The sequence below is a fragment of the Durio zibethinus genome, chromosome 17, assembly GCF_047325235.1.
Source record: "Durio zibethinus cultivar Kanyao isolate XHJ-2024 chromosome 17, ASM4732523v1, whole genome shotgun sequence".
NCBI classification, from domain to species: domain Eukaryota; kingdom Viridiplantae; phylum Streptophyta; class Magnoliopsida; order Malvales; family Malvaceae; genus Durio; species Durio zibethinus.
Genome location: NC_143178.1, coordinates 24,892,377 through 24,920,152, shown reverse-complemented (window position 1 = coordinate 24,920,152; position 27,776 = coordinate 24,892,377). Strand labels below are relative to the sequence as shown.

Sequence of the window (27,776 nt, the reverse complement as noted above, 5' to 3'; positions counted from 1 at the left end):
TAAAAAAATTATTCACGGTTATCAGAATTTAAAATTATTAAAATATTATTTGTCGGCCAACAGTAGCGAGTAGACTTATTACTTTTTTCCACGTCACATCTATCCATATCAAAGAATCACCCGAAAGCGAGTACAATTAACGCGCTTATTTAACAAAAAAAAAAAAGCGAAATTCTTTTTTTTTTTACTTTCAGTTTAATTTTCCAATTTCCATTTAATCCAAAAATTTCTTTAAACAATGGGCATTTTCATTATTTCCAACAGTGAAAAGGTTTTTTTTTCAAAAAAAAAAAATTATAATTTCATTGCTTAATTTTCAAAAATTTCCAATTGGTTGTGGCATTGCTACGTCTTTCCTTTATTATATTATCCTTCGCTTTCAGTTTCTTCCTTGACACCTCTCATCTGATTTTTCTCGCACTTTCTCTCTTTCCAATCGATTTTTTTTCTCGGGAATCTTCGATCGTCTCCAAAACAAAATTTCATTTCCTTTCTATTCAAATTCATGCTTCTGTTGTTGATTTTATTACTTACGAGGTGACGTTGAACGGCACTGTAAATATATAATTTAAGGAATTAACTAACTAAACAATGCAAAACGACGTCGTGACGAACGGAATTTGCTCGACGGAGTCGGTGAATGGCAGTCGCGATGTTTGGAGTTGTAAAGATTCTGATTCTTTATCAGCTGATCATCTTGTTATCATGGTCCACGGAATTCTCGGCAGGTCCTTTTTGAGATATTCAATTTTGCTATGTTCGTTCTTTTGAATTGGATTTTGAATATGCTTGATTTAGTTTACTATGTTATGGTTAATTACTTTGATTTGTGTCATAATTTACTCATATTTTATGCTTTTGAGATATTCAATTTTGTTATGTTCGTTCTTTTGAATTGGATTTTGGATGCTTGATTTAGCTTACTGTGTTATGGTTAATTACTTATGATTTGTGTCATGATTTACTCATATTTTATTCTCCGCTTGATTGTAATCGGTTTAATTTGAAGTAATTAAATTATAATTTGATTCTGAGATTGACTCAATAAATGCTGCATTTGAACTGAAAATTTGTTAGGTTTGAGTATGTTATATCATGGCCATTGCATTGCATCATTTCCTATTTACATGGAAATTTTCAATCTTGTGGTGTTAAATCGTGTTCAATTTTATTTTTTATTAGTATTATTGTATTATTAATAATATTATTAGAAGTTATCCTGAAAGGGGTTTTGGCCCTGGTTGTGTGCTTGCTTGTGCAGTTCTTCAGATTGGAAGTTCGGAGCTGAGCAATTTGTTAAAAGGTTACCCGATAAAGTATTTGTCCATTGTAAGTAGTTTTTGTTTAGGCACCATCCTGTTTTGCTGGCGCTTGTTGCTGCTTTGGTATGTTTGTTTCTTGTTCATATCTTCTTTAGATTGTTAAGGATGATGGAACCATCAATGGATTCATAGTGGTATCAAAAACCATTAATTTGGTTTTCTGGATTGCTCTAAAACTACTCTTTTAAACATGTTTTTTTCTTTATTTTTTACTAAGCTATTAAGTATTGAAGTTTTCAAGATCAGCATGTTGATATTTAAGTTTCTGGCTGAAGTTTTTCTGCTCGATTTTACTTGGTTGATAAACATTTTCTGCAGGCAGTGAAAGGAATATGTCTAAGCTGACTTTAGATGGTGTAGATGTAATGGGTGAACGATTGGTAAAGGAGGTTAGTGCATATTTGATAATGACCCTATATTTGAGTCATCAAAATCAATTAAATTTATTACTTTTAATATTAGAGTATCAATTGCATATTCTGATTTATTATCAACAAAAATGTTTGAATGTTAGGTCATTGATGTTATTCAAGAAAAGCCAAATTTACGCAAGATCTCCTTTGTTGCACATTCTGTGGGAGGACTGGTGGCCAGATATGCAATTGGGAGACTCTATAGACCACCTAAGGAAGAGGTTAAAGAGGATACATCAGGTAATGGATGCAAGGAGGAACCGATGGGTACAATTGGTGGCCTGGAAGCTATGAACTTCATCACTGTTGCATCTCCTCATCTTGGTTCAAGGGGTAATAAGCAGGTAGCTTTTTTGTATTAACAAATGTAAATGCATGTAATAGCCAAAACATATTATTTCTCTCTTGCTCTCTGTCACTCATATGTGCACAGTTTTGCACACACACAAAGATCACTATGTTGTATATGGTTATTACAGAGTGTATTCTCTAACTAAGCTGCTTCTGAAAGGTTGTTGTTGTATATGAGTTTCTGTTTCCAGTAGTTTGTTGATTGCAGCATATGTTGTGTTGTTTGTAACACAACATACTTTTTTTTTTTTTTATGACTTACGTTGTTTGTTATGTGATGTATTATCTCTCATCAGTGTTGGCATGTCAAGGATATTAGCCATTGTTTAATTATCTTTACTTATTGTCACTGTAAAATGTTTGGTTTACAGGTACCATTTCTTTTTGGGGTAACTGCTTTTGAGAAAGCTGCAAGTTGTGTTATTCATTGGATATTTAAAAGAACAGGTCGGCACCTTTTTCTTACCGATGATGATGAAGGAAAGCCTCCACTGCTTAAGCGGATGTTGGAAGATTATGATGAGTTTTATTTCATGTATGCAACTTTCATCTTTGTTTAAATTGCTTCTGTGTAAAGTTACTTGAGATGTCTTACTTTGAGGTCTGGATTTGTAAGATGACTGAAATAGTAGTAAATTCATTTATGCAGGTCTGCATTGCGTTTATTCAAACGTCGGGTGCTATATTCCAATGTGGGCTATGACCGTATCCTTTTTCCATGATCCGTTTAAATTTTTTAAATTTCAACTATTCCATATTTTTGTTAAGTTTGATTGGTTTTGTCTTTGTTAATGAAATATTGTAAAGATATTGTGGGCTGGAGAACATCATCGATAAGACGGGATAGTGAACTGCCAAAGGTATTATCATCTTTGTGAACTTTTTTCATTTGATTTCATGTTTGCAACTCTTTTGGTTAGAAGTTGATGATCAGAATATTTGTCTTGTTATTAGTGGGAGGAATCTTTTAATGAAACATATCCACATATCGTGTATGAAGAACACTGCAAGGCCTGTGATGCTGATCAGTATGAAACTATTTCAACGGAGGATGATGGCTCATCTGACAAGCTAGAAGGTATACACAATTTCTGACTTTAAGAAGAACCTGTACACTTGCTAAGTTTAGTTTGCTTTTGTTGGTTGCCTTCAGCATTCCAAGTTCACTAGTTTGCTTGCCCAAAATACATTTTATCTTCTATTCTGTATTATTTTTTGTCACTTTCTTCTGTCTGACTATTTTTCAATTACTTCCTTTATTAATTTAATTGCCAATGCAGCCAAATGGTTTTCTTTCGGTCTTAATCAATTTCCCATGAGTAATTGTTCTTACTTGCCTGCTTCTTCCCTCTATTACCTTGTATTACTTTCTTTTGATGGTTTCCAAACTTTACAACTCCATTAATTGGATAATGTTGTGCAGAGGAACTGGTGAGAGGCCTATCCCGAGTTTCGTGGGAAAAAATAGATGTTAGTTTTCACAGTAGTAGACTGAGATTTGCTGCTCATAGTGTTATACAGGTCCCTCTCTCTCCCTCTCTCTATTTATCGATCTGTCTGGAGTTTAAGGAAAGGTTTTATCTAGTCAAAATCTACTTTTTATTTTATTTCGTTTGAAGGAGCAAGTTCTTATTATGCACGTTTTACAGGTTAAAGATGAAGTTATGCATATAGATGGTGGAGATGTCATCCAGCATATGATCGATCATTTTCTCACTTGAACCTTTGGTCTTAGAAATACTCATCATATTCGCGAATATTATATTCTCTTAGGTAAATAAAGATTATTTACTACTGAGATTTCCTATTCATTTGACTGTTAGGGTCAGTGCTTGAAATCCCGTCCGTTGCAGTTGAATGGATCAATACTTCCGTCAGTTCTCGGCAATGGTACGATAACTGTGATTAATTCAGCAGTCATGAAGAAATTTTTTTCATTCATCATTAATAATTTTATGTTGCATACATGTGCCAACAGTATATATTTACACTATTACTTCTTTTTCTGTTGTGCTGTAAACAAATTATTTGGTAATTTACAATTTACATGAAAGGTTCTGCTTAATAATTTCTTGATGAAACGATTAAGCCTTTGATAATTTCTATTTTGCTTCTTTAAGAGGAAAACTTCTAAAATTTGAGCAAGTTATTTTTTTGTTATAAAAGACATTATAGCCTGATAATAAGTGAAAGAGTTACAATTACTAAAATTTAAATTTGTTAGATGTTATTTCTTTAAAAGTGATTATATGAACTGAGTTCTTGAGTTGAGTTTAAAATTTGAGGATGTTTTGTTAGAGAGAAAAACTTACAATGGTAGCAGAGGATTGTTCTGATATGGTAATGGATGTGACCGAAGTTAAATAGATGTGTGTTTTGCTAATAGAAATATTGAATTTTTGGATTGTGGTGTTTTGATGTGGGAGTGGATGTTGTCGAAGTTAAGTGTTTTGTTAATAAAATATTGAATTTTTAATTTGAAAAATTCAAATTCGACTTTTGATATGTTTAAATATAAAAAAATTAATTCAATAAAAACTCATAATTATTATATTAAACTAAATTTAATTTATTTTTAATAATAAATTCCTTTATCAGCCATTCAAGTTTACCTCTTTTAATTAAAAAAAACCATAGCGCACTTTTAAAAAGAAAAAAAAAATCGATCAGAAATAAAATAAAAGCTAGAGTTAAAATGTTGACTGCCTAGTAGCTAAACGTCTAAACCGCCTGTTACAGACAGACAGTCAAAGTCAAGTCACCAAACTGTTGTCCCGTACGTCAGCTCCTCCGTTTCTTAATTTCATTGTCTTTAAAAACCTTCGTAACAGCTTTAAATTCAGCATTTGTTCACAAAAAAATATTGGTCGAAAATTTGTTTCCATGGAGTTACCGGTTGCCTTTCCTCTCTCCAAAGCTTATCCTCTTTCAACATTCCTCTTTGGGCGTTTGTCTATCTCTGTCACTTACAACTGGTTAATGTATCGTCATCTATAGGAAATGGATGCGGGCCATGGTCTGATCTGGACATAAGGTGACTTTTAGATTCAGCTAAATGCGTGGCCTGACATGGTTTTGTCTTCGCCCAGATTTGTCAAAGGCAGTTTTGGGGTTTGAGGTAAGTTTTGGTGATTCTGTTATATTGAAAAGATAAAAATGGACTCTTTAGAAGTTTGCTTTAATTATTAGATGAATATTAAATCTTTTGAAAAACATCAAGAAAAAATCGTTTTTATCTTCAAAGATTTCATATTGATTTCATATTTAAATTAATAATAAAAATTATTTAATTGTAATTAAAAAATTATTATAATTTTGATTAAAAATTTTATATTAAATAAATTTTATTAAAATTGACATTTTAATTGAACTAATATTACAGTAAAATCCAAATCTAAACCTAGCTTAAGAAAATCTTGAGCTTTAACCACTAACATCCTTGGAGCAACTATACGTTTATTGATTTAGTATTTTCTTTTTCAAACATTTGAAATATCCATTTGTGAAGTTAGATATGTTCAATCAGATATTTGATTTGGAAACAAACTGAAACTTTGGTTCAAGTCAAAACCATTTATGAGACTGATTCAGTCATTTGCATTAGCAAAAGATTGCCCGCAAAAATATCTAGACTTCAATCATTGTTTTCCACTGTTGAACAGGATTTTGAAATGAATTTGCATTGAAATACCTGCACATCCAGCCATCATTATCTAGTACTAGCAGCCATTGAGGTCACTATCAGGCATTGACAATTTTCGGACAAAAGAAAACAAATTTCATCACCCCATCCTGCTCTCAAAACATAATAAAGAAAGAAAACAAACACAAAAATAGGAACAGACGATAAGTCAAGACTCATGGACATCATCGTGCCACGATCTTCTCCACAAATTTTAACTGCAATTTTACATAAGATTTATGTAAAACAGGGTCCTGCTCTTACGTCATCATTTTGCTCTTACAACAAGTTTCCCTGTGATTTGGACATTAATCATGGACCTTACGTTACAGCTTATCCTTGTTCACATTATCTAACATGTCTCCGTAACATGTTTTCTAGTTAACGGTGACAGACGGACAGTTGATTCTGATCATCAAGCTCATGCTCTTCTTCCTTCTTCACTTCCCAAGTCAGCTTACTACTTTCCGGTGACATGATGTCACTTTCCGGCAACTGAGTTCTCTTCTCTTTTCTCCTTTTCCTACCCGTAGAAACTGGTGGGCTAGCCTCTCCAGCTTCTAGTGGAAAATTTAATATTGCTTTGTGACCCCTCAGTTTAAATGCTTCGCAATCATAAGCTTTGGCAGCATCAACATCAGTATCAAAAGTACCTAACCATATCCGACTTCCCTTCCTGCTAGGGTCTCGGATCTCCGCAGCAAACTTGCCCCATGGCCTTCTCCGGACCCCTCTGTAATGTCTTGTCTCGTCACAAAGTGACACCTTTGGCTCCAGTTTTGACCCTGAAATGAAAGAACTTGGAGATTCCAAATCAAGAACGTCAGGTTTTATGTCATAGCTGAAGATTTCAGGGATTTGGTAATTTGGGTCGGATATGGGAGAGTCAAGTTGAGGTAGTTCAGGTTCCATGATGGGTTGTAGCTGAGAGAGACCAAAATCAAGGCCAGCTATAAAAGCATCTGCGGAGGCAAAGTCTCCGAGAAGGTGCTGTGGAATGAACTCAAGTGTTGTTGATTCTTCGAGGGTGGCCATTTTTTTCAAGTCTTCAGGAATTTAAAGAAAGCGGATGACTTCAGAAGTGAGAGTGAGTTAGGATATTTATAAAGGGAAAGAAAATATCCAAGCTTCCCCCTTGCAATTGCCCTGGAAATTGGCATCCTTCATTTTCTAGTGTGGGACTCACCTGAAATTTATTGTCGTTTTGGATTGTCCACGGTGCTTGGAGAGGGGATCTTTCACCCAAAGTTATGTGCTGGAAACGGATGATTTTCTCTTATTACATTATTAAGGCAAAAATGGGGACCTTTAAAGGAATGTTTCAAGTTGGTACTATGCAGAAGTGAGAAAGATCGTCCATGTTTTATCATATGTTCTGGGCTGTGACCTTCCAACAATCCAACTTGTGCAAAGCATCCATAGCAGCTGTGGTGTAAAGGAGGCATGTATAGGTGTGGGCATGCAACAAATTCGGAGACAAAACTCTTTGCAACTGGATTACTTGGAGGGCTGCACAGGCAACTAACTCTTTAAAGGTTCTTGCATTTTATTTGGCAGCTTCAATCATTAATTTAAGTGTAAAACGACCAGATGCAAAGCAATGTGAAGCTGCGCTGCTACTTGCAAAGTACCCTGCCCAAATTATGCTACATGTATGCATGTGTCACAATGCGAAAGCTTCAACCTGTCACGGCATCCTTTTGCGAGCATAAGATTTGATCTTTGACATGAATGTTAAATCTTAAATGTTGGCATAATTTATGCATTTCCATAGTAATAAATTAAAGTTGCCCTTTTCATAAGTAGATAATTAAATTGTTTGTGTCAAACTCCAATTTGATGATATTTTTGAAAAAATAAGAAAAGAAAAGAGCGATTAAAAATAAAAATAAAAAATATTTTTTATATTTATATTTTGATATACGAATTAGAGATCGATATAAAAAAGTTGAAAGGAGATAATAGTAAAAAATTTGAGTAAGATGTAATGAAATAATAGTATCTAAATATTCATATTTATAAAAAAAAAGAAAATTTTATGAAAAATAATAATAATATGATTGAATTGATGTAATATTAAATATATCAAATCGATCTTTTATATCAATTTAATTTAAATGTTTAAATATTTTTAATTATTTATTGATAGTTTTTAATAAAAAAAATTATAATACTTTTTTTATTAGTAAATATCCTTCTTAAACCTCAAATGGATAAATTATTAAGTTACTAAGCAAACTATGATATAAAAAAAAATTGTACCGAATAAATCTAAGTATATTTATTATTAAATCAAATGTTCGATTACAATTCACAATCATTACATAACTATGAAAAAGGAATTAATATTTTTTTTGGCTGCAAAATCTCGAAAGTAATGCAAGCCAGAAAAATATTTTATTCACAAAATTTTTAAACAAAAAATATTTATTGATTTACATTCTAACCATACATAGGGAATTTCGAACGATCAAACGAAAACAATTTCATTAAATAAATAAATCAAAAAACAAATACAATTTCAATCAATAAAAAGCTTAGGCTTAGGCGATCCTTTTGAATGCTATACTCTACTTTATGTGCACTAATAATTTTTTCCATTGTTTTAACGCTTAACTTTCCCTTTTGGTGTCCATCTTGTATAATTCAACCGACCACGTCCGTAAAATTTTTTTGATTTAAAATTCATTTAAATGATCATCAAAATTAATTGAATGAGATTAAAAATAATAATAAAAATAAAATTAATTATTATAATAATAAAATTATATATTTGAATATAAATACAACTATAATAATGAGATGAATTTTAATATAATAAAAATTAATCATTAAAGACATTAATTTAAAATTTATATGTAATAAAATTTTAAATTATTTAACTTATAAAAATTCATAAATAATAAAAAATTTAAAAAAGTACTTTTATGATAAATTATAATTTGTTAATAAATAAATAATAAAAATAAAAAATAACAATAATATATTAAATAGCAATTTTATTATATTAAATTAGAATTATTTTATAATTTTTTTAAAATTAAAATAAAAAAGAAAGAAAATAAGCCAAATTAAAAGGATAAAAAGATGATTGTTGGCTGGATCTAAAACTTTCAGTGAAAAAATGCTCATTTTCGCATCTAAGATTATACATTCAAATGAAAGTTCGATGCGTTGATCACTAACTTTCAAAACAAACGCAACTCCAGTGAAGGTACGGTTGAATCCAAAATGCAGCCTTAGTACACGGCGTTTGGAACCCATCAAAAGCCTTATCCCTCCACGATTTACATAATCGCAAGCCTAGGACACCCAAACGATGGATGAGGAGATAACGGAGATAACGGAGGGATACTGAATATTCCCTTCATATATTCACTATCCCAAAACCCTGTCCAATTTGATGGCGTTAAACAAACTCCCGGCGTTACACTTTCCGTCAACGTTACCGTCTCCTTTGCCGCCGCCATATCCACTACCTTTTCCTCCTTTACCTTCTCCCTTTTCACTATTTTACTTTCCAGGCACTCTTCTTCTTCTTCTTCTTCTTCTTCTTCCTTTCTTCTCCTTTTCCTTGAAAATGAATCCTCAGTTAATTCAGACTCTGCGGACTTTGATTGTCCAGCTTCAAGGGGGAAGTTCAGTATGGCTTTACTTCCACGTAGCTTAAAGGCAGCTCTATCATAAGCTTTTGCAGCTTTTATGGCGGTGTCAAAGGTTCCAAGCCAAATCCTTGCGCCTTTCCTGTTAGGGTCTCTGATTTCAGCTGCGAACTTGCCCCATGGTCGTTTCCTGACACCCCTATAGTGTCTTTTCTCGTTAGAGTCTGATGATGATTCAACTGCAGCTGGCTTTGAGCTTATGTTAACATTTGCTGGTGGGATTGTCACGTTTACAGAAGGACGACGCTGGCTGAGAGTAGATTGTTTTAGCTGGTTTGGGCTATGGACTTCAGTTCGGTTGATCTGATCAGGTAGCTTGGATATTACATCCGTATCAGGGAATTGTGGGATTTGAGCAGTCTCCACCCTGGAAGTACAGTGATTGAGATTCGAAAGAAAGGTTTCCATGGAAGCAAAGTCGCTAAAGAGGTGTTGCCTGATGAGTTCCAAGGCTGATGTTTCTTTGGAAGATGTCATTTGGGAAAGGTAGTTAACGTTTTCCAGAGAGAAATTGAAGTGAAAATTGGAAGTTGGAGACTTGAGGAAACTGATTTGAGTGGAAAGAAGGGTGTGCCGTGGTTAGTATTTAAGGCAAGAAAAACTAGTTCATGAAAAAAGAAGAGGAGATTTCACACGAGCTTCCAGGATAGACCCTGGAAGCTCTTTCTTAATTATTGTTGGGAATCTTTACATTTGTGGAGGATCCCTTAGCCATAACTTTTACAAACTATTCTTCCAGGGTGCTTCTGCCTGGAACCTGTAATACGTTAGATTGTACGCTATGATTGCAATATTAAAGAATCCCCCCTCTAATCAACAGTAATCATGTCTAACCGGGGATGTTTTATCTTGAGAGATTAGTTTAGAAAAGTGCAAAGACCGGTGCGTTTACATGTCGAAACTCAATCTTCATATTCATACGATTTTAAATTTTGAATATGTACGCATATTTTAAATTAATTTATTTGTTATGATTTATATTTTTATGAAGTATTATTTTTTTTAGTCTTTTTAATTTTATAATTTTATTTTATAAAAAATATTTCACAAAAAAAAAATAATGTGAACATTTATATTTTAAGATTAATTTTAATATTTAAAATCGTGATATTTTTTTTCACTCTAATGAGGATCCATCATTTTCAGTGACATATTATTAATACCTTCAAAATTAATTATGATATCACTTATCACGAGTTGAAATTTAATTTTCAGGCTCATACGACTTCAAGATCTAAATATACACTCATATAATATTTTAGATTAATTTATCTATCATGATTTATATTCTTATGAGATATTATCTGTTTTAATTTTTTTAATTTTATGATTTTATTTTATAAAAAATATCTCATAAAAAATAATATTAAACTTTTATATTTTAAAATTAATTTTCATACTCAATCGATATGAAAAATTTTTTACGCCACTTCAGGAACGTGACAAATGCATAAGCTGTGGACTTCCAAGATTCAAAGTTCATTTGACAGATTTCATTACGTTTATTTATTACTAAATTTTTGAAAAGTCAATTATAAAATATAATTCGGAAGAGATCAGATCACATGTAACTCTTAAATTTTGAAACTGTTGGATAGTGTATTTTACTGAGAAATGTTGACAGTTTAGCCTGGAGAACGTTTTTTTGACTGTGATCATTCAACAAAAAAAAAAAAGATATTACCGTTTCAAATGTCTTTAGACTTTCAATTACCACCTTTTTGAAATGTAATTAATTCTTAAACTAGTCAACAAGCAACTTTTATAAATTGGTGAGTACTGAAAGAGAAGATTTTAGCTCCCTAATTGTTTTACAGCAGGTTTTCCTTTTTTTTTTTTTTTCTTTTGGATAAATAAATTTTAATTATCCGAAAATAAAAACCATAGCAAAGTTCTAAACAGAATTTTTTATTGATTACTTGGTCTATACTTAAATATAATATAAGTTATATTAAACTAAACATTACTTATGACTTGGTCATACTAATTGAAGATTGTCATCTTAAATTTGAGATATATATAATATATATAGTAGATTATAAAATAGATGCCAGCCACTGGTTTCAGACTTATCCAATCCAACCTTATCAAGCTAGCCAATCTGTTAATTTCAAAAAAAAAAAAAAAATTCTGTTTGTCCTAAAATCGCAACCAAGTTGCTAGTATTGTTTTTCTTGTTTTGGTTAATTAATTTTTGGTATAAACAAAACTCATTCTTAAAAAAAAAATTTATATTTGTTCGGATTTGAATTTTTTATTTATTATATGTCAATTCTTGACCCACTTGTTCTGTCTACCATGCAAATTAGAAATCTATTTGCTCAAACGACAATACCCACTTGTCCTGTCTACCATGCCGACAAGAAGTGGAATGTGTGGGTGCCCTGCTCTCTCAGTTATTGACATTCGTTCATACTGTTGTCAGAATCGTGGATTAAGTTAAACAAAATACTCTAAAAATTAATTCAACTTTATGGTCTCTTTTTTCCCTTAGCAAAGCTTTAATTTCCCTTTGTTAAATCTAAAAATAAGGCCCACAATGGAATTAATTTGTAGATTTATCAGTTAAGTGCTGTTGCAGAATATGTAAGAGAGCCAAAATTAGATGACATAGCTAATTAAAGATATCAATCTTATACATACTTAATAAAAAAATTAATTTTTTATTTAAATGAAAATAAAAATAAAAATTATATTATATGTATAAAAATAAAAATGAAAATATAATATTTATTTCGTATCTATACCTTATAAATATTTATATATATTTAGTAAATAAATTTTTTATTAAATAATATAAATTATTATTTTAAATTAATTAAAACTAATATATTTTTATTGAAAAATATATATTAATATATATTTATAACATAATTATCTAAATATAAAAAAGAAAAATTTTAAAAAAAAAATTTTAATTTTTTTAAGTTATAGATATAATGATTATCCATATTCATTAAATAAAAATAAAAATATATTAAAATATTCATCAAGTATAATATAAAAAAATGAAAAATCCTTTACTCTATCTGTTGAATTGAAAATGGAGTACTGGAGTTATGACCTTTATAGATAAAACTTGTAATCTTGACTTTGACTCTGGGGACTAATCTATTCAAAATTCATGTGGTTTGAATTGCTGACTACGGAGATTGGAGCATGTGAGAGAAAAAGAGAAGTTTTTCCACTTTCAAATCAACACAAGAAACGAACCTGCCCTGCATGGAGCTGCAAAACGCCCACTTGTGCAAGCAGGTGACTTTCATGATCAACTTGCTTTGAAAATCCTGACTGCAGATCAAAGCTTTTATGGAAAGCAGTTAATGGACCTGTGGGCGCCAATATGTTCTACATAAATGGTCACTTGGTTAGCGTTTCTTTGTCAAGATGTTTACTTCAAAGAAAAGAAAGAAACAAAAATTGATTAGCTTGACAGCGATGGAAGCGATCGACATTAATTGAAAATTTTTTCTCAACATGCATAGTTATTGTCTCAGTTGCATATTTACAATTAAAATAATAACTTGCAGCAATTACAAATTCAATTCTTGATCGATTAAGGATAAATTGATATTTGTTTATTTGATTAGTCAAACTCAAGCTTATATGCTTAATTTTTAATTCAGTTTTTTAATATAATACGATTCTAGTATTTTTTTTTTTATAATATCTATGTTCAAGAGATAAATACTTGTAAAGAAATAATGAAATTTTGATTTAATGATAAAGATAAAGTCTTCAAATTTTAATATCTTAGGTTAAAATTTCATTGTCCATGAATTTAATTATTTTATTTAATTAATTATATATATTATAATAAGTTTAAAGACTAATAAATATACCACATTACTTATCATCTACAAAGCAAGCAGTCTTAATCAACCCCTCTATATTAATTCTATAGTGTGGTCGTCTACAACAAGTAAGCTTAGTTGTGCATCAAACCAAAATTTAACTTTAATATACATAGAAATTTTTATAGATTATATGTTTTTTAATTAATAAATTTTGATTAATATCTATTCAATTACAAAAATTTTATCAAAATTTTTAATATTTAAATGAAAAATATTAAAATTTATTAATTATTTAAATTTTGTATGCTTAATAACGAAGCTTTTTTTATTTATCGATTTAAATATTTATTTTTATTTTTATTAAATCACTTTTAATAAAAAAAATTTTACTAATTTCACATAAATAATGAACTTAACAATGGCAATGGCAGTAAATAATCGAAAGCCATGAGGGTCGTGGAAGGTACGCAGGCGAAGGGATGACCACGACCGCACGCCACCTCAACCAATAAAACAACACAGACAAAGTTATTGAAGAGTCAATGCTTGACCAAGCCGTGCGTTTTGTTGCAACGGTTGAATGTTGTTGACGACGAAATTTCTCCCCAGGTTCATACTTTAAAAAAAAAAAAAAAAAATTGTTTCATGCCTTAAATTATTATTTGAATTTTCATTATGGCTTAAATGTAGAAATAAAAAAAATATTTCATCCTAGTTAAATATCTCTTTCTCTTCCCCCTTGTTAATTATTTCATTAAAATACAAAATAGATATATATTTTTGTTAGATAGAAGTATAACACACTTTTTGTTAAAAAATGGGTTTTTTTTTTTGGTTAAAATCATGATCATTTTTATTTTTGAGATTATTAAAAAATTAAATTTTAATCACCGGAATTAAAATTTTAATTTTCTAAAGATCACCGTCACATTCCATTATTTTTTTTCCAATAACAAAGCAATAACTTCAGTAAAAGAAAAGGAAAGGTATTAAAGTGGCTAGAATAATAACTTTTATCAAACTCATCATTATCTTATATAGTCCTTCCATTTCAAATTATTTAAGTGGTATTAATTTTTACAGAATTTAAAAATAAATTTTAATTTTAATATATTTAATATTAAATTTTAAAATTTTTTGTAAAATTATAGTTTCAAAATTTTCAACGTCAAAAAATAAAAAAAAAATCTAAAAAATAAATTTTAAAATCTAAAAAAAAAGTTTTAGATGTTAAAAAAATAAAAAGAATACAATTTTGAGACATCCAAATAAAAAATAATCAAATAAAATGATATAAAGGAAATACTATATATATATATGTTAAAGTTTGTTAAATTTAAATAAAATAGCTAAAAGTTCAAGAAATATTTTTCATTTTATTTAAAAATATTTATCATTTATCATTTATCATTTATTTTTAATGAAAATGTGTTTGATAAATAAAAATGTAATATAATATATGAAAAACGAGTTGCACCAAATTGTAATGAGCACTAACAGAAGATTTTCTTTGAAGTAATCAACAATTCTTTAATATCATCTTCTTTCCAACAACGCACTCCAAAACCTTTTCTTCGTAATGGGAAACACGCACGTTTTAAGAGCTCAAAAACATGATCGAGAAAACAACTCGTGGAAAGAATTCCAATGGAGTTTCCACGTAGAAAAACAATAGAGAAAAAGCATAAGGAAAAAGACCACTTAAACAGTAAAGTCTTAATTAATTAATTAATTAATTTAATCAGATAAAATTAAGTTTAGTAGACAAATATCAAATCAAGAGTTTAATTTAAAAAATAATATTTAATAATTTTAATATTTATAATTTTATTTATATTTATAAAATACGGCCTCATTTATATAAAAGGAAGTGAAAATATATTAATAAGATGCTAGTTTAATAATTAAAAATTTCGAGTTTGAAAAAAAAAACATTGGGCATATATGGCTGATGAATCTAATCGAAGTGTTCTGTGGTATTATAAATTGTAATTGCCCTCACTTCTATCCTATCTTGGTAAAATTAACTTTATTTCCTTGGACAAGTTGCTCAAGGAAAAGCATGAAAAGGACTTGCAATTGGGTCCTACTTATCTTAGTGGCATTTTTTGCTTTCATATTTCAGTAACATATGTTGTTTTTTTTTCATGCTTTTTTATATCTTAATCAGAGATTAGGGTGATTAAATTTCTTATCCACCCACAATATATGATCATGATTATAGTCTTTAATGCTTTAAATCTTGTAATTGGATTTGAGGAAATTAATTTTCCGATTAGAGAAATCAAGATTAAATTATTAATTAAATTAAATTTCGAATTTAAAATATTTTGTATCAAAAATACTTTTTGCTTAAGGAACATGTTGCTAAAGCATTTTATTTATATATATGGCAAGTCGCAATTATTTAATATGAAAATAATAGTAATATTAATATTAATAATTCATTCTATCTAGTAACGAAGAAAAAGATAAAAATAAAATATTTGTAAATTTTTTTTTTTTTCATATTTTATCTTCCCCTTGGACTTCCTAACCAATTAATTAATGTGCAATAAATAAGAAGCCATATCACAATCGATACTTTATTTTATTGGAAAAATCTTTAAAGATAAGGATATTTGGCTCAATGGTTTGTGTCTTTTCCTTAGACGAAGAAGATATGTTAATTTTCTTTGTTTTTAAAATCAAAATATCTTAAAATATCTTATAAATTGTTTAATTTTTTATATCAAAATAAAATATATCATATCTGATAGTTTAAGATAAATGATTATAAATCGTACATTCGATATAATCTTAATAAGTAATCATTGACAGGATTCAAATTCAAAATTTTTTTTATCGAAAAAAATAAAATTAATCGATTGAATCAATCATTTGTTGATAAAATATTTTAATTTTTTAATTCCAAAAAGTATATCATTTACACTATTTGTAATTATAATTTTTTATTTCTAATTAGCTTTTATTTAATTGTTTTTAATATAAAAGCATAAATTTTAAATTAAAAAAATATATAAAAAATAGAAATAAAAAAAATTCAAATCTAACTTTTTAAATAATAAAACATATACATTTTCAATTGAATCAAACGTTTTTCAAAATGTATTTATTTTTTTGGTAATATGTTCAAATATATTTTCAAATTTGTTTAAATATAATTTTATTTGAAACATTATTTATAAAAACCTAATCATGATTAACAAGAAAATGAAATTTCTTCCCTTATCTCTTGTGAATATCGATTGATTTTATTAAGTCGCAATGAAATAATATCTTCATGATTGCCAAATAAAAAAAACAAAAATTAAACAACGACTTTATCCTCATTGCTTCCTATGCACAGCTACTATGATTCCATTGGTGTAAGTAGGCCATTCATCACCCGCAAGTAACATACTAAAACCAATCCTGTTCTGTCCTTAATACAACATTATTACATAAGCTGATGTAAGGGTCGGACATCATATTCCCCTCATCTAATCCAACATCCATCATGTGTTTCACACGAACTAATGCCTTCCCTTTCCCTTCCAATTTGCCCTCTTGCATTTTACAAATTTCATATCATTTACTAATCTCTCACTTTTTTTTTTTCTATAAATACCCTCGTGTCTTTCTTAATTTTATTCATTATTAATCTCTTTCTTTTTCTTTCTTCGTTTTCTTTGCTTATCAAAGTTAATTTAGTCTAAAACCGTATAAGTTGTATAGAATGAACGAGGTTAGTATGTGTGCTTTTAGCATTTCTCATCAATATGCTCGAAATTCAAGTTTTAGTTGTCTCAACTCTTGTTTAACGGAACAGTGGGGCGATTTGCCCTTGAAAGTTGATGACTCTGAGGACATGATCATCTATAACTCCCTTCACGAAGCTCTTAACTTTGGTTGGTCTCCGTCGGATTTAACGGTGGTAGCTGCCGTTAAAGCCGAGCCTGAGGTGATGACGCCAGTAAACCCAATGGGGTTGACTCAACCTGTAGCTGCTGCAACTCAAATGTTATTTGGAAGCGCTTTCATGGGACTAAGTAGTGAAAATGGAAGCACTTTCTTTATGGGAAAACAGGAAAACTGCGTTCGAAATAGGAATCAGAAAGTGGTTAAGGGGAGACATTACAGGGGAGTTAGGCAAAGGCCATGGGGGAAATTCGCGGCAGAGATCAGAGACCCGGCTAAGAATGGGGCAAGAGTTTGGCTGGGCACTTACGAGACTGCTGAGAAAGCTGCTTTGGCTTATGATCAAGCTGCTTATAAAATTCGTGGTTCCAGGGCTTTGCTTAATTTCCCACATAGGATTGGCAACAATGAGTCTGAGCCTGTCAGAGTCACCGGTAAGCGCCGGGAACATGAGCCGGCCTTGTACAAAAGTTCTTCTCCTAAGAGAAGGAAAAGCTTGGCAGGTAACCAGACCGAGTTGGAGAGAGACAGGGGATTGACTATGTTTCAATTGGGACATGAAATGCCGCCAATGCCTGTTGGGGAACGGTTATTGGTGAATTAAAAGCCTTCTTTTTTCTCTGTTTGTTTGTTGTGCGACGACGGTGTGAATAGAAAGAGTTAAAACTAAACTATACGAGCTTTTAACTTTTGAGTGCATTAAAAGTCTTTGCTTTTTGTTTCAAAGATCTAAGGATTTATGTATATATATCATATAAAATATTAATATTTATATATTTATATAAAATTATATATTACAATTTGTATTGATATAAAAATATAAAATATTTTTTTATTTTATCAAATTTATATATAATTATTATTAAAATTTTAAATCATGTTATTTTTATTATTTTTTGTTATATTTATATCATAAGATAAATATTATCTTATGATATTTGAAATACCAGATTTACATGAGAGGATAAGCAAATGAACCTGTGCAGAGTAGATTTCATCGGGGATTGAAATATTGAATTGAACCCAAGGCGATACTCGCCCTCAATGGGAGTTTACCTGACCATTAACCACTTGGGCTAAGAGCCTGTGGTCAAGTGTAATCTTCATGAGAAAAATGAATGAATATATGAAGGGTTACATACATTTTAGATTGAGTGTGGATAAAGTTGAGCATTACCAATTAATGGCAATGAGGAGTAAACTATTGGGGATGCTTGAAACTAGCTTTATGCTTTATTAAAAAAAACTTATGTGCAACCAAAAGGTAATAGTTACACACCTCATGAATCACAACTTCACTGGTAGGTCTTATTCTTATCTATATATATAACATAAATTATGTGATTTTTTTTTTTTAAAATTTAAGATCGAGTCAGATATATTTTTTTTAAGACTCAAGTTAAAATAATAAAAAATTTACTATTGATATACGATTTAATAAGTTATAAATTAATTTAGTGGATAATGATCCTTCATGTTACTAGACAGATCTCAGCATTAGGCTAGTATTAAACCTATAATCTTTGTGATTGGGGCAACGAAGGTACCTATGATAAGGTTCTAATTAATATAGGCATGTTAATTGGTGGTTGAGATGTTTTGCTAAATGGTAATGGACAATTTTCCCGATATGTCATTGGACTGGTGTTGTCATTAATTTACGAATTTTTTAAAATTTTTTGAATTTGCAAAACATTTATTAACAAAAAATTATGAGATTTAAATTTAGATAATTTTGTATTTAGACCCTAAATCCTAATTACTTGTATCAACCCTTATCAGTAAAGCCAGGGATGGGTTTTATTTTTGAAGAAATCACATAAAATGTGACTCAGAATGAGAAATTAGTCAAGGGGAGAAATAATCGTTTCCCTTAACATCAACGTAATTAGGTCCTATCTATGACCAGCTGACTGCTCTTTATGATAAAATTTCCACAATGCACCATCACCATTATTCCATCTTAAGCTAGTCAGCTGATGACAGACAAATTTATCTGGGGAAAAACATACCCTGTAATAGAGATCTGAACAACAAATGTTAAGGAAACAGGCTTTGTTCTCTCTTGCACTGGAAACATTGAAACAATTCAAGAGCTCATAAAGTAATTTATGAAGAGTAGTACACTGTGAAAATGTCAACAACACAAACATGTAGTATAGACTTTACCAAACTTGTATGCAAAATTAATTAGAATTTTCGAATTCTAAACTTAATTCAATAGTTCATGTAATTACTTTTAAAAATAACATTTAGTAAATCTAAATTTTAAATTATAATATTTATAATATATATTTTTTATTTTTAGATTAAGATTTATTTATATAAAAAAATTAACTAGAATTTCTACTTGATCTGAAAAACAACTGCAAAGATTACATGAAGATCTCGTCACTGAAAAGGAAATGTTACTGAATTAATGTTTGGTAGAAAGGATGCCCAAAATTTCTTCCTGGCTTTTGGAAAATGGGGTGATATGGGAAAGCAAGACTCTGCAGAATTGAATTGCAGTCAAGTATTAAAGTAGGCATATGAAAAGAATAAAATCTGAAAAATCAAATAGACTCTGTATATCGCTTGTCAATTAAACGTTCCTGTCTGTGGATGTTCAACAAAATAAGTTGGCATTTTCCAAAACCAGACAAGACATCTGTTTAAAAATATTCCAACATTTTAACTTTAATCCTTTTGCTTCTCTTTTTTCTTGTCTACCAACCACGTTTAAGATTAAAAAAAAGACATTTAAAACATTAGATTTTTTCTTTTTTTTTCAGGTATAAAACCAAAAATATTTTGACATGTTGGAGCTGATTAATCTTCATTGTATCTTTTCTTGAATCTTTCCTTTCATTGTTTCTTTACAAATGAAAAGGATGGAAGTGGTTAAGTAAATATGAAAGGAATAAATTAAGGTAAGTCATCGTTTCACACTGACACAGCTTCAAGCCCCAAAGTAACTTTCATTTCTTTTTCTTTTTTCTTTTATTCACATTTCAAAGTTCTTCTCTCTTTATTCCGAAATAATAATTAGTGGAGGAATTACTAGTGGTACTTAGTTCAAGTATAATAAATTATAAAAAATAATAATAATAGAGATATTTCCTTGATAAATCCTGAAGAAAAATTTTCCAACGAAGGCTACCCACTTCCCAAACCATCAGCTATATACTGATCATTACATCCAAAATAATGAAATTTACCAGGAATGAAATTGCTCGGAGTTCAATGAAGCTAAAACTTTAAGGTTATCGTATATAGAATAATAAATTGAATAAGATGATAATTATTATATATCATATTTAATTTGTATTTAAAAAATAAAATTGTAAGAAGAATTAAGTATCCTTTTGATAAAGAATGATTCAATTTTTTCAAGTAAGGAAATTATTTTTAATTTATGAAATTAAAATTATATGTTTAATTATATTATTAAAAATTATATCAATAATTTAAATTATATAAATTTTAAAAAATAATAATTTCGATTAATAAAAAAATTATCCTTATTTAATTTTTATACACAACAAACACAAGATAAAATGATATTATTTAATCTAATTTTATTCATAATATCATTTGATTTTATCTTATCATAATCTTATCATAATCTTATCTACTAAGATCATGTTTGATGTATAATATTATTGATAGGATAGAATGATAATCATCTTATATCATATTTGATTTGTATCTAAAGAGAAGGATAGTGATTACAAAGAGGATTAATATCCTCTTGGTTTAGGATTATTTAATCCTTCCTAAGTAAAAAAGAATTCTTTTAATTTATGGGATTAAATTTACATGTCTAATTATATCTTTAAAAATTATATTAATAAGTTAAATTGCATAAATTTTGAAGAAGAATAAGTTTAATAAATAAATAAATAAATAATTTTATCATAATCTTTGCATATATCAAATATAAAATTAGATGATGTTATTTAATTTAATCTTATTTATAATATTACTTTATCATATTTTATAATAATTTTGTGTACTAAACATGACTAATGCATCTTAAAGACTTGTAATTGAACCTGTATACTCTGCTACGTAAGGTAAATTGGGTTGACTTGAGAGTCAAGTTGGATTCTAAGCCCATTTCACGCTTGACCTGGATCCATCTAAAATGCTCAAATCTAATTATAAAAATGCAAAATAATGGAAATGGAAAGGATTTATTTACTACCATTTTTAATCTTTAATTTTCCTCTCCAAATAACAAAATTTGGGTGATCCAATGTTAATTGAATCCCTTGAAATTGGGCATTGCTTACATATATCTCTTTTAATGGGTTAACCAAAGCTTTCCAATGTGATATCCAACCAATACTTGTATATATTTACATATTAAATTTAGGTAATTGATGGCTTGGATCAAATCTTAATTTACATGGGGGAATTTCATTAGATGTTTGAATTTATCTTTTGGCAATGAAAGAAATATTGTTAGAATCAAAAGGAAAGAATATACAAGGAAACAAATCCCAACTTCCATGAATTTGGACACACGAATCGCGTTTTCAAAGCAAAATTCAAGAAATGCTAGAAAAAAGTTTCTCGGCTTTCCAAAACAAGATCACACGTTACTAACCAAAAAATTAAGCGTTTGGTAGACTTGATTTGAAGACTATAAATACCAGCAGATAGGAGACAAGGATTTCTCATCTCTTTTGCTGCTTCTGCATGCAAAACAACATAAGGGCTCATGTTCATGACATACTATCAAGGAGAGACAAACATAAGGGGCTCGTGTTCATGGTATTTCATCATTAAGCCTTGTATCTCCTTGATGATGTGTGATGAAGAACTTTCTCTTTGTATGGTTGTTTTATCCCTGGAAAAAATATATAAATAAATTCTGGTTTCATTTTGTTGATATCATCACAGTTTCAGCATTCTGATTTCAGACAAATTGATTGTGTTCTTGGCGATTCATAAATTAAGAAGACTGTTATAATCTGTTTATTTTGTGAATTGGCATGAACAACGATTTCTTTGAAGGTTATTCAAGCCAATTGCCAGTGCGATATGAATAAAATTGGTGAGGTCAGGTCTTGATGTAATCTTTATTCCTTTATGGATTTCTGAAATCTTTGAGAATTTCAAATTTCAGCAAAGTGCTGGTCTTCAGGGTGATTTATATCAACATATATATTACTATAAAACTAAATTATTGATGAATTACCCTGAATAATATTTTAGGCCATCTTGGAGCTTATGAAAAAGCCAAGGGTTCAAGGTTACCAATTTTTACATTTTATTATTATTGGCCATGTTTCTTCAGCCCCTTTTCTCTTCTAGTTGCAATCATTTTCTTTTCGGGTTGTTGAAATTTTATTGTATCATCCAAGATCAATTTGGATTTGAGTCAATGCAAGTTTGATCCAATTTGGGTTTGAATCAATTTTAATTTGATTTAATTCGAATTTGAGGATTTGAAGTTGTTAAATTGCTTTGAAGTGCTTGTGCAGGAAGACAATAAGATCAATTAGTAAACCCTGACATAGACACAAGAAAAAAAAAATCATTTTATTGACTTTGAATTAGGCAAAAAAAAATGCAAAAAACTGGGAATAAAGACTTGGGTAATATGAGTATTTTCTATGGAAGCATCATTCCATTGAATTTGGTTCATTTCATCGTCTCCACTTCACTGAAGTCTAAAAGTTTCCCATTATTTTAACATTTTTGAAAGAGTGAAGAACCTGCTATTACATATCCTGATACTTAGAATATAATTATATGAATCTAAATTGACCAGGAAATTATTAATAATAAAAAATTAAATTTAACAATTAAATTTCGTTTTTGATTTTCAAACACGAAATTCGTACGTACAAGTATTAATATATTACAAGTAGTAAATGTTCAAATAAAAGATGATGAATAAAGTTTCTTAAAAAATAGTAGGAACTTTACAGTTATCAGAATAATAGTTGGAACATTTGATACATAACTGATGGTTATTAGACAGAAGATGGAGAAGGAAGCAGCAAAATGACCCAAATCAACTGGTGGAGGAGCCGCCCCCGGATGCGGCTGCATTAAGATGTAGGTATTGACCAAAGCACCAGTTTACGGCATTTAGTCAACCTTAGGACTTCCTGTTAAATAATCAAATCTTCTATATGTGCCGGATCTTGAAAATCAATGACTAAAATACATACTTGTAAGGAAAGCAACGTTAGGAAATCAAAGCTATGGAAGTGTAGCTCATGCATTTTCCACTTTTTACACTAGTATTGACCATAAAAGAATAAAAAAACACAAAATGAAGTTTCCTATCACTCATCCTTGCTACACCCTCAATGCAGGCTGGATTCAGCATCTGATACTACTATATAAAAAGCTTGAAGAAAACTAACAACTCTCACTTTCTTCATTTTGTATCAGTGTTGCATGATCATGGACGATTTCAAGAGAGTTGGAACTATTGTTTTCTCAGAGTTGCTATGTCTCAGTGTTCTAGTTATTACTACTAGCTTTTGCAACGCGATCTCGGATGCTGCTTGTCTTGAAAGTGAGAGGCAAGCTCTTCTGAGGTTCAAACAAGGCCTGATAGATCCTTCTGACCTGCTTGCGTCTTGGAGCAATGGGGGGGATTGTTGTGACTGGACCAGAGTCATATGTGACAACTTAACTGGTCATGTCGTTGAGCTTCATCTTGGGAATATCCATGATCCAAATTATGATGTAGTCGTCCCAGGCAAGGCTTTCGAGCGATCTAGATTGAGTGGCAAGTTAGATTCTTCTTTGCTTGATCTGAAACATTTGCAGTACTTGGACCTCAGTGGCAACAATTTTGGAGGACAAATTCCTGGATTCCTTGGTTCCTTGCAGAGTCTCAGATATCTCAATCTCTCTACAGCTGGATTTGAGGGACTGATTCCCCCTCAACTTGGAAACCTTACAAATCTGCGGTATCTTGATCTCCATGATCCTTTATCTGTATTTTTGTATGCAGAGAATCTTCAATGGCTTACCAGTCTTGCGCGGCTGCAACTCCTTGACTTGAGTGGCATCAGTCTCAGCAAAGCCACTGATTGGTTACAGGTGACTAATTCGCTCCCTTCATTGATTGTCTTACGCCTATCATATTGCCAACTTGATCCCGCTCCCCCTCTAAGAAATGTTAATTTTTCATCTCTGGGCACTCTCGACCTTTCCTACAATAAATTCAGCAACTCCATTTTTAGCTGGATTTTTGGCCTTAATTCTCTTGTTTCACTTGATCTTAGTCAAAATAGTTTTCAGGGTCATTTCCCTCATGGTCTAAGAAACATGAGCTCTCTTAGATATCTCAGCTTAGCAAGTAACCAATTCAATTCGTCAATACCCAATTGGTTGTACGGTTTGAACCATCTTCAGTACCTCGATCTTGGATTTAATAACTTGCAAGGCACAATCTCAGAGGATGTGGGAAACTTGACTTCAGCCATCAGCCTCGACTTCGCATACAGTAAGCTTGCAGGAGCAGCTTTAAGATCCTTGGGAAACCTTTGCAGCTTGAGAACTCTCGTTCTGTCTGGTGTCAGATTGAGTCAAAACATATCAGAAGTCTTAGACTCTCTGTCAGGATGCCTCTCTGATAGGCTTGAGTCCTTGTTTCTGGCTAAGTGTGAACTTTCCGGTCATGTTAACAATCAACTTGGCCGATTCAAAAGTCTACGTGACCTTTACATGTCGAAAAATTCTATTTCTGGTCCATTTCCTGACTCAATAAGATCACTTACATCCTTGAAGGCGGTAGACCTCTCTGAAAATCTATTGAACGGGACTTTTCCAGAATGGCTTGGCCAGCTTAGGGAATTGGAAATTTTGTGGATTGGTAAAAATCTTCTACAGGGTGTCGTTTCTGAGGTTCACTTTTCAAATGTCACGAGATTGAGGTTACTTCAGGCTTCAGGAAATCAATTCAGTTTGAAAGTGAGTCCTGGTTGGGTTCCCCCTTTCCAACTAGGGGTCATAGCTTTGTCATCATGGAATTTAGGACCGAGCTTTCCACATTGGCTTCGCTTCCAAAAGGATTTTGTGTTTTTGGACATATCTGTTTCCGGAATCGTAGATACAATTCCTGACTGGTTTTGGAATTTGTCTACCCAGTTCTTTTATTTGAATCTTTCTCACAATCAAATCCAAGGGAAAATTCCTGAGAAACTCAACACAAGTCCTCCACTTACTTATCCTTCATCTATTGACCTGAATTCTAATTACTTTGAGGGTTCATTGCCTTGTTTGCCTTCGAATGTTGATACATTAGATCTTTCAAACAATTCATTTTCAGGGCCAATTTCTCCCTTCTTGTGTTGCAAGATGGATGAACCAAAGAACTTGGGAAATCTTCGTTTAGCTGACAATCATCTATCCGGACCAATTCCTGACTGTTGGATGAGTTGGCCAAGCGTGTTTTCCATAAATTTAAAAAATAATAATCTAAGTGGTAGCCTTCCCAACTCAATGGGTTCTTTAAGCTTGCTTCAGTCTTTGCACCTTCGCAAGAACAACCTCTCCGGAGTTTTGCCGCCGTCGCTGCAAAATTGTTCGTCGTTGTTGGCTCTTGACCTCAGTGAAAATAAATTTGAGGGGAGCATACCCAGCTGGATTGGTGAAAAGCTTTCAAATATCATGATTGTTAGCCTTCGTTCAAATAATTTTCAAGGTGATATTCCTCATAAGCTCTGTGCTCTTAGTTATCTTACAATTTTAGACCTGGCACATAACAATCTGTCAGGAAAGATACCGAAATGTTTCACTAATTTCAGTGCCATGGCCAGTAAACGGAACTCAAGTGATCCCATTTCTTATGCTTTTGGTCATTTTAAAAGCTCCATAGAGACAACATTAGTGGTGATTAAGGGAATATTGCTTGAATACAGTAGCACCCTTCGACTTGTGACAAGCATGGACCTTTCAGATAACAATTTATCTGGTGAAATTCCAGCGGAAATTACTAATCTTTTCGGGTTGAGGTCACTAAACCTGTCTACAAATGGTTTAACAGGAAGGATTCCTGAGACCATAGGCAATATGGGGACACTAGAATCTCTTGACTTCTCTTTCAACCAACTCTCGGGTGCAATTCCTCCAAGCATATCAAATTTGACATTCCTGAGTTACTTTCATGTGGCTTACAACAATTTGTCGGGGAAAATTCCATTAAGCACTCAACTCCAAAGTTTTGATGCATTAAACTTTGCGGGAAACAATCTTTGTGGACCTCCACTCACGGACAATTGCAGCATAAATGGTGTTACACCTGGTCCTGAAAACAGAGAGGATTCAGGAGATGGGTTTGAAGTGGATTGGGTTTGGTTCTCTGTGAGTATGGCACTGGGATTTGTTGTTGCATTTTGGAGTTTTGCAGGTCCCTTGCTGTTTAACAGATCATGGAGATCCTCCTATTTCCATATGCTGGACAGCATGGGGAAGAAGATTCGGGGTGTTTTCTCCAACAATGTCTAGATACAGAGAAGCTGATGATCCAATGATCTTGTTTTTCTTGGAAAAAAAAAACGTACCAATAACTTTTTGTTAATCGTCCGTTCTTCATTTCGTTTCTTCAACGTGTAGCCAAGGGAATAGAATAAGGGCAGTGTCTCATATTAAGCAAAAAAAAGTCTTTGATTGAACATCATATATTCCCATTGCACAATTTCCTGAATTTGACTTCACGAATGCCAGCATGAGATTAAGATGTGAAAGGAATTCCTACAAATTAAATGAAAGGTAGAGATTTATTTGAAATTCAATCACAAGTTGAAATAAAAAGTAAAACTGTTTCCCGTTGACATATTATGATCACATATTTCGGTTGATTTTCTTCTCATGGAAAGCAATAGGGTGGGTGACAGACAATTAACCATGAATCTTTCTCTGACTTTCTTCTCTTGAGGAAAATGTTAGTGGGGAGTCGTTTTTGAATAATAAGAACCCATTTTCAATTTCCGAGTAATTGCTGGCTGTCGGACTAAATGGCCAAGATTGCTTCTCAATGATTTGGTAAAGATGATTACAATCTTCCAAAAAGAAACTTTAAGCCTTGTCTGGTCAATATTGCCTTTGTAATTGGTTAAAGACATAACAGCAATTGGAACTAATAAGAGTATCAGAAACTCCGAGCTGTCTTGTTTTGAAGCAAAATCTGTTCTAAGATACATCCCCACTAATCAATCAATCGAGAATATATAATAGATACTTTTAATTTTAAGAAGCTAAATTAGGCCTATATCACTTGAAATTACATTTAGTATCACTACACACTTTTAATTCAAAAAATAGATTCCCCATAAACTGTTGGGCTGAAAATATATATATATATATATATATCTTCTTTTACTTACTATTTTGTGAGAGCATGAAATTAATTTCTTGCTTTTGCAAAACAAACCAAACATTAGTAGAGAAATTAAAACTCTAAAACCCCCCCCCCCTTTTTTTGCTAAATTTATTTTTTAGGAGAACCAGAAATAAATCATACATTTTGTCAAAAATTTAGTTTATTTAACTCAAATAGAGAAATCTAATTAAAAATTAGTTAAAAATAATATGCATGCAAAATAAACTCTGGAAATTGGTGGCCCGCAAAAATTTAAACACTTATTTCTTTGTCTCATCTTTTTTTTGTTCATTTTTTTTTAATGTCCAAA

At 30.9% G+C, this 27,776-nt stretch overlaps 3 protein-coding genes and 2 pseudogenes across 9 annotated transcripts; 3 read left to right on the top strand and 2 right to left on the bottom strand.

Annotated features, from left to right (window-relative positions):
- The first annotated feature begins 393 nt into the window (after positions 1-393).
- LOC111285559 (alpha/beta-Hydrolases superfamily protein) lies at positions 394-7,567 on the top strand. Of its 6 annotated transcripts, XR_016329418.1 has the most exons (13): positions 394-728; positions 1,262-1,329; positions 1,641-1,711; positions 1,837-2,079; positions 2,458-2,621; positions 2,736-2,791; positions 2,894-2,946; positions 3,041-3,164; positions 3,510-3,607; positions 3,736-3,859; positions 3,940-3,976; positions 5,084-5,204; positions 6,150-7,567. XR_016329418.1 is itself a non-coding variant. In XM_022875081.2 (10 exons), the coding sequence occupies exons 1-10, from the start codon at positions 592-594 to the stop codon at positions 3,805-3,807; spliced, it is 1,086 nt and encodes a 361-aa protein (XP_022730816.1). In that variant the 5' UTR covers positions 394-591; the 3' UTR covers positions 3,808-4,167. The 6 variants fall into 6 exon arrangements, 3 of the variants coding, with proteins under 3 accessions (XP_022730816.1, XP_089602868.1, XP_089602867.1); XR_016329416.1 differs by having other exon boundaries at positions 3,736-3,976; XR_016329417.1 differs by lacking the exons at positions 5,084-5,204; positions 6,150-7,567 and having other exon boundaries at positions 3,940-4,167.
- Positions 5,934-6,803, bottom strand: LOC111289975 (ethylene-responsive transcription factor ERF107 pseudogene; annotated as a pseudogene).
- Positions 7,568-8,752: 1,185 nt separating the features above from the next.
- On the bottom strand, positions 8,753-10,243 carry LOC111289967 (ethylene-responsive transcription factor ERF105 pseudogene; annotated as a pseudogene). Its single transcript, XR_016329415.1, has one exon. The product of XR_016329415.1 is annotated as an ethylene-responsive transcription factor ERF105 pseudogene (transcript).
- Positions 10,244-16,712: 6,469 nt separating this feature from the next.
- LOC111289954 (ethylene-responsive transcription factor 2-like) lies at positions 16,713-17,902 on the top strand. Its single transcript, XM_022881322.2, has one exon. It carries the CDS (start codon positions 16,946-16,948, stop codon positions 17,729-17,731), a length of 786 nt encoding a protein of 261 aa, XP_022737057.2. The 5' UTR covers positions 16,713-16,945; the 3' UTR covers positions 17,732-17,902.
- Positions 17,903-23,505: 5,603 nt separating this feature from the next.
- On the top strand, positions 23,506-27,420 carry LOC111275288 (receptor-like protein EIX1). The gene has a single exon (XM_022860526.2). It carries the CDS (start codon positions 23,530-23,532, stop codon positions 26,590-26,592), a length of 3,063 nt encoding a protein of 1,020 aa, XP_022716261.2. The 5' UTR covers positions 23,506-23,529; the 3' UTR covers positions 26,593-27,420.
- The last annotated feature ends 356 nt before the right edge of the window (positions 27,421-27,776 follow it).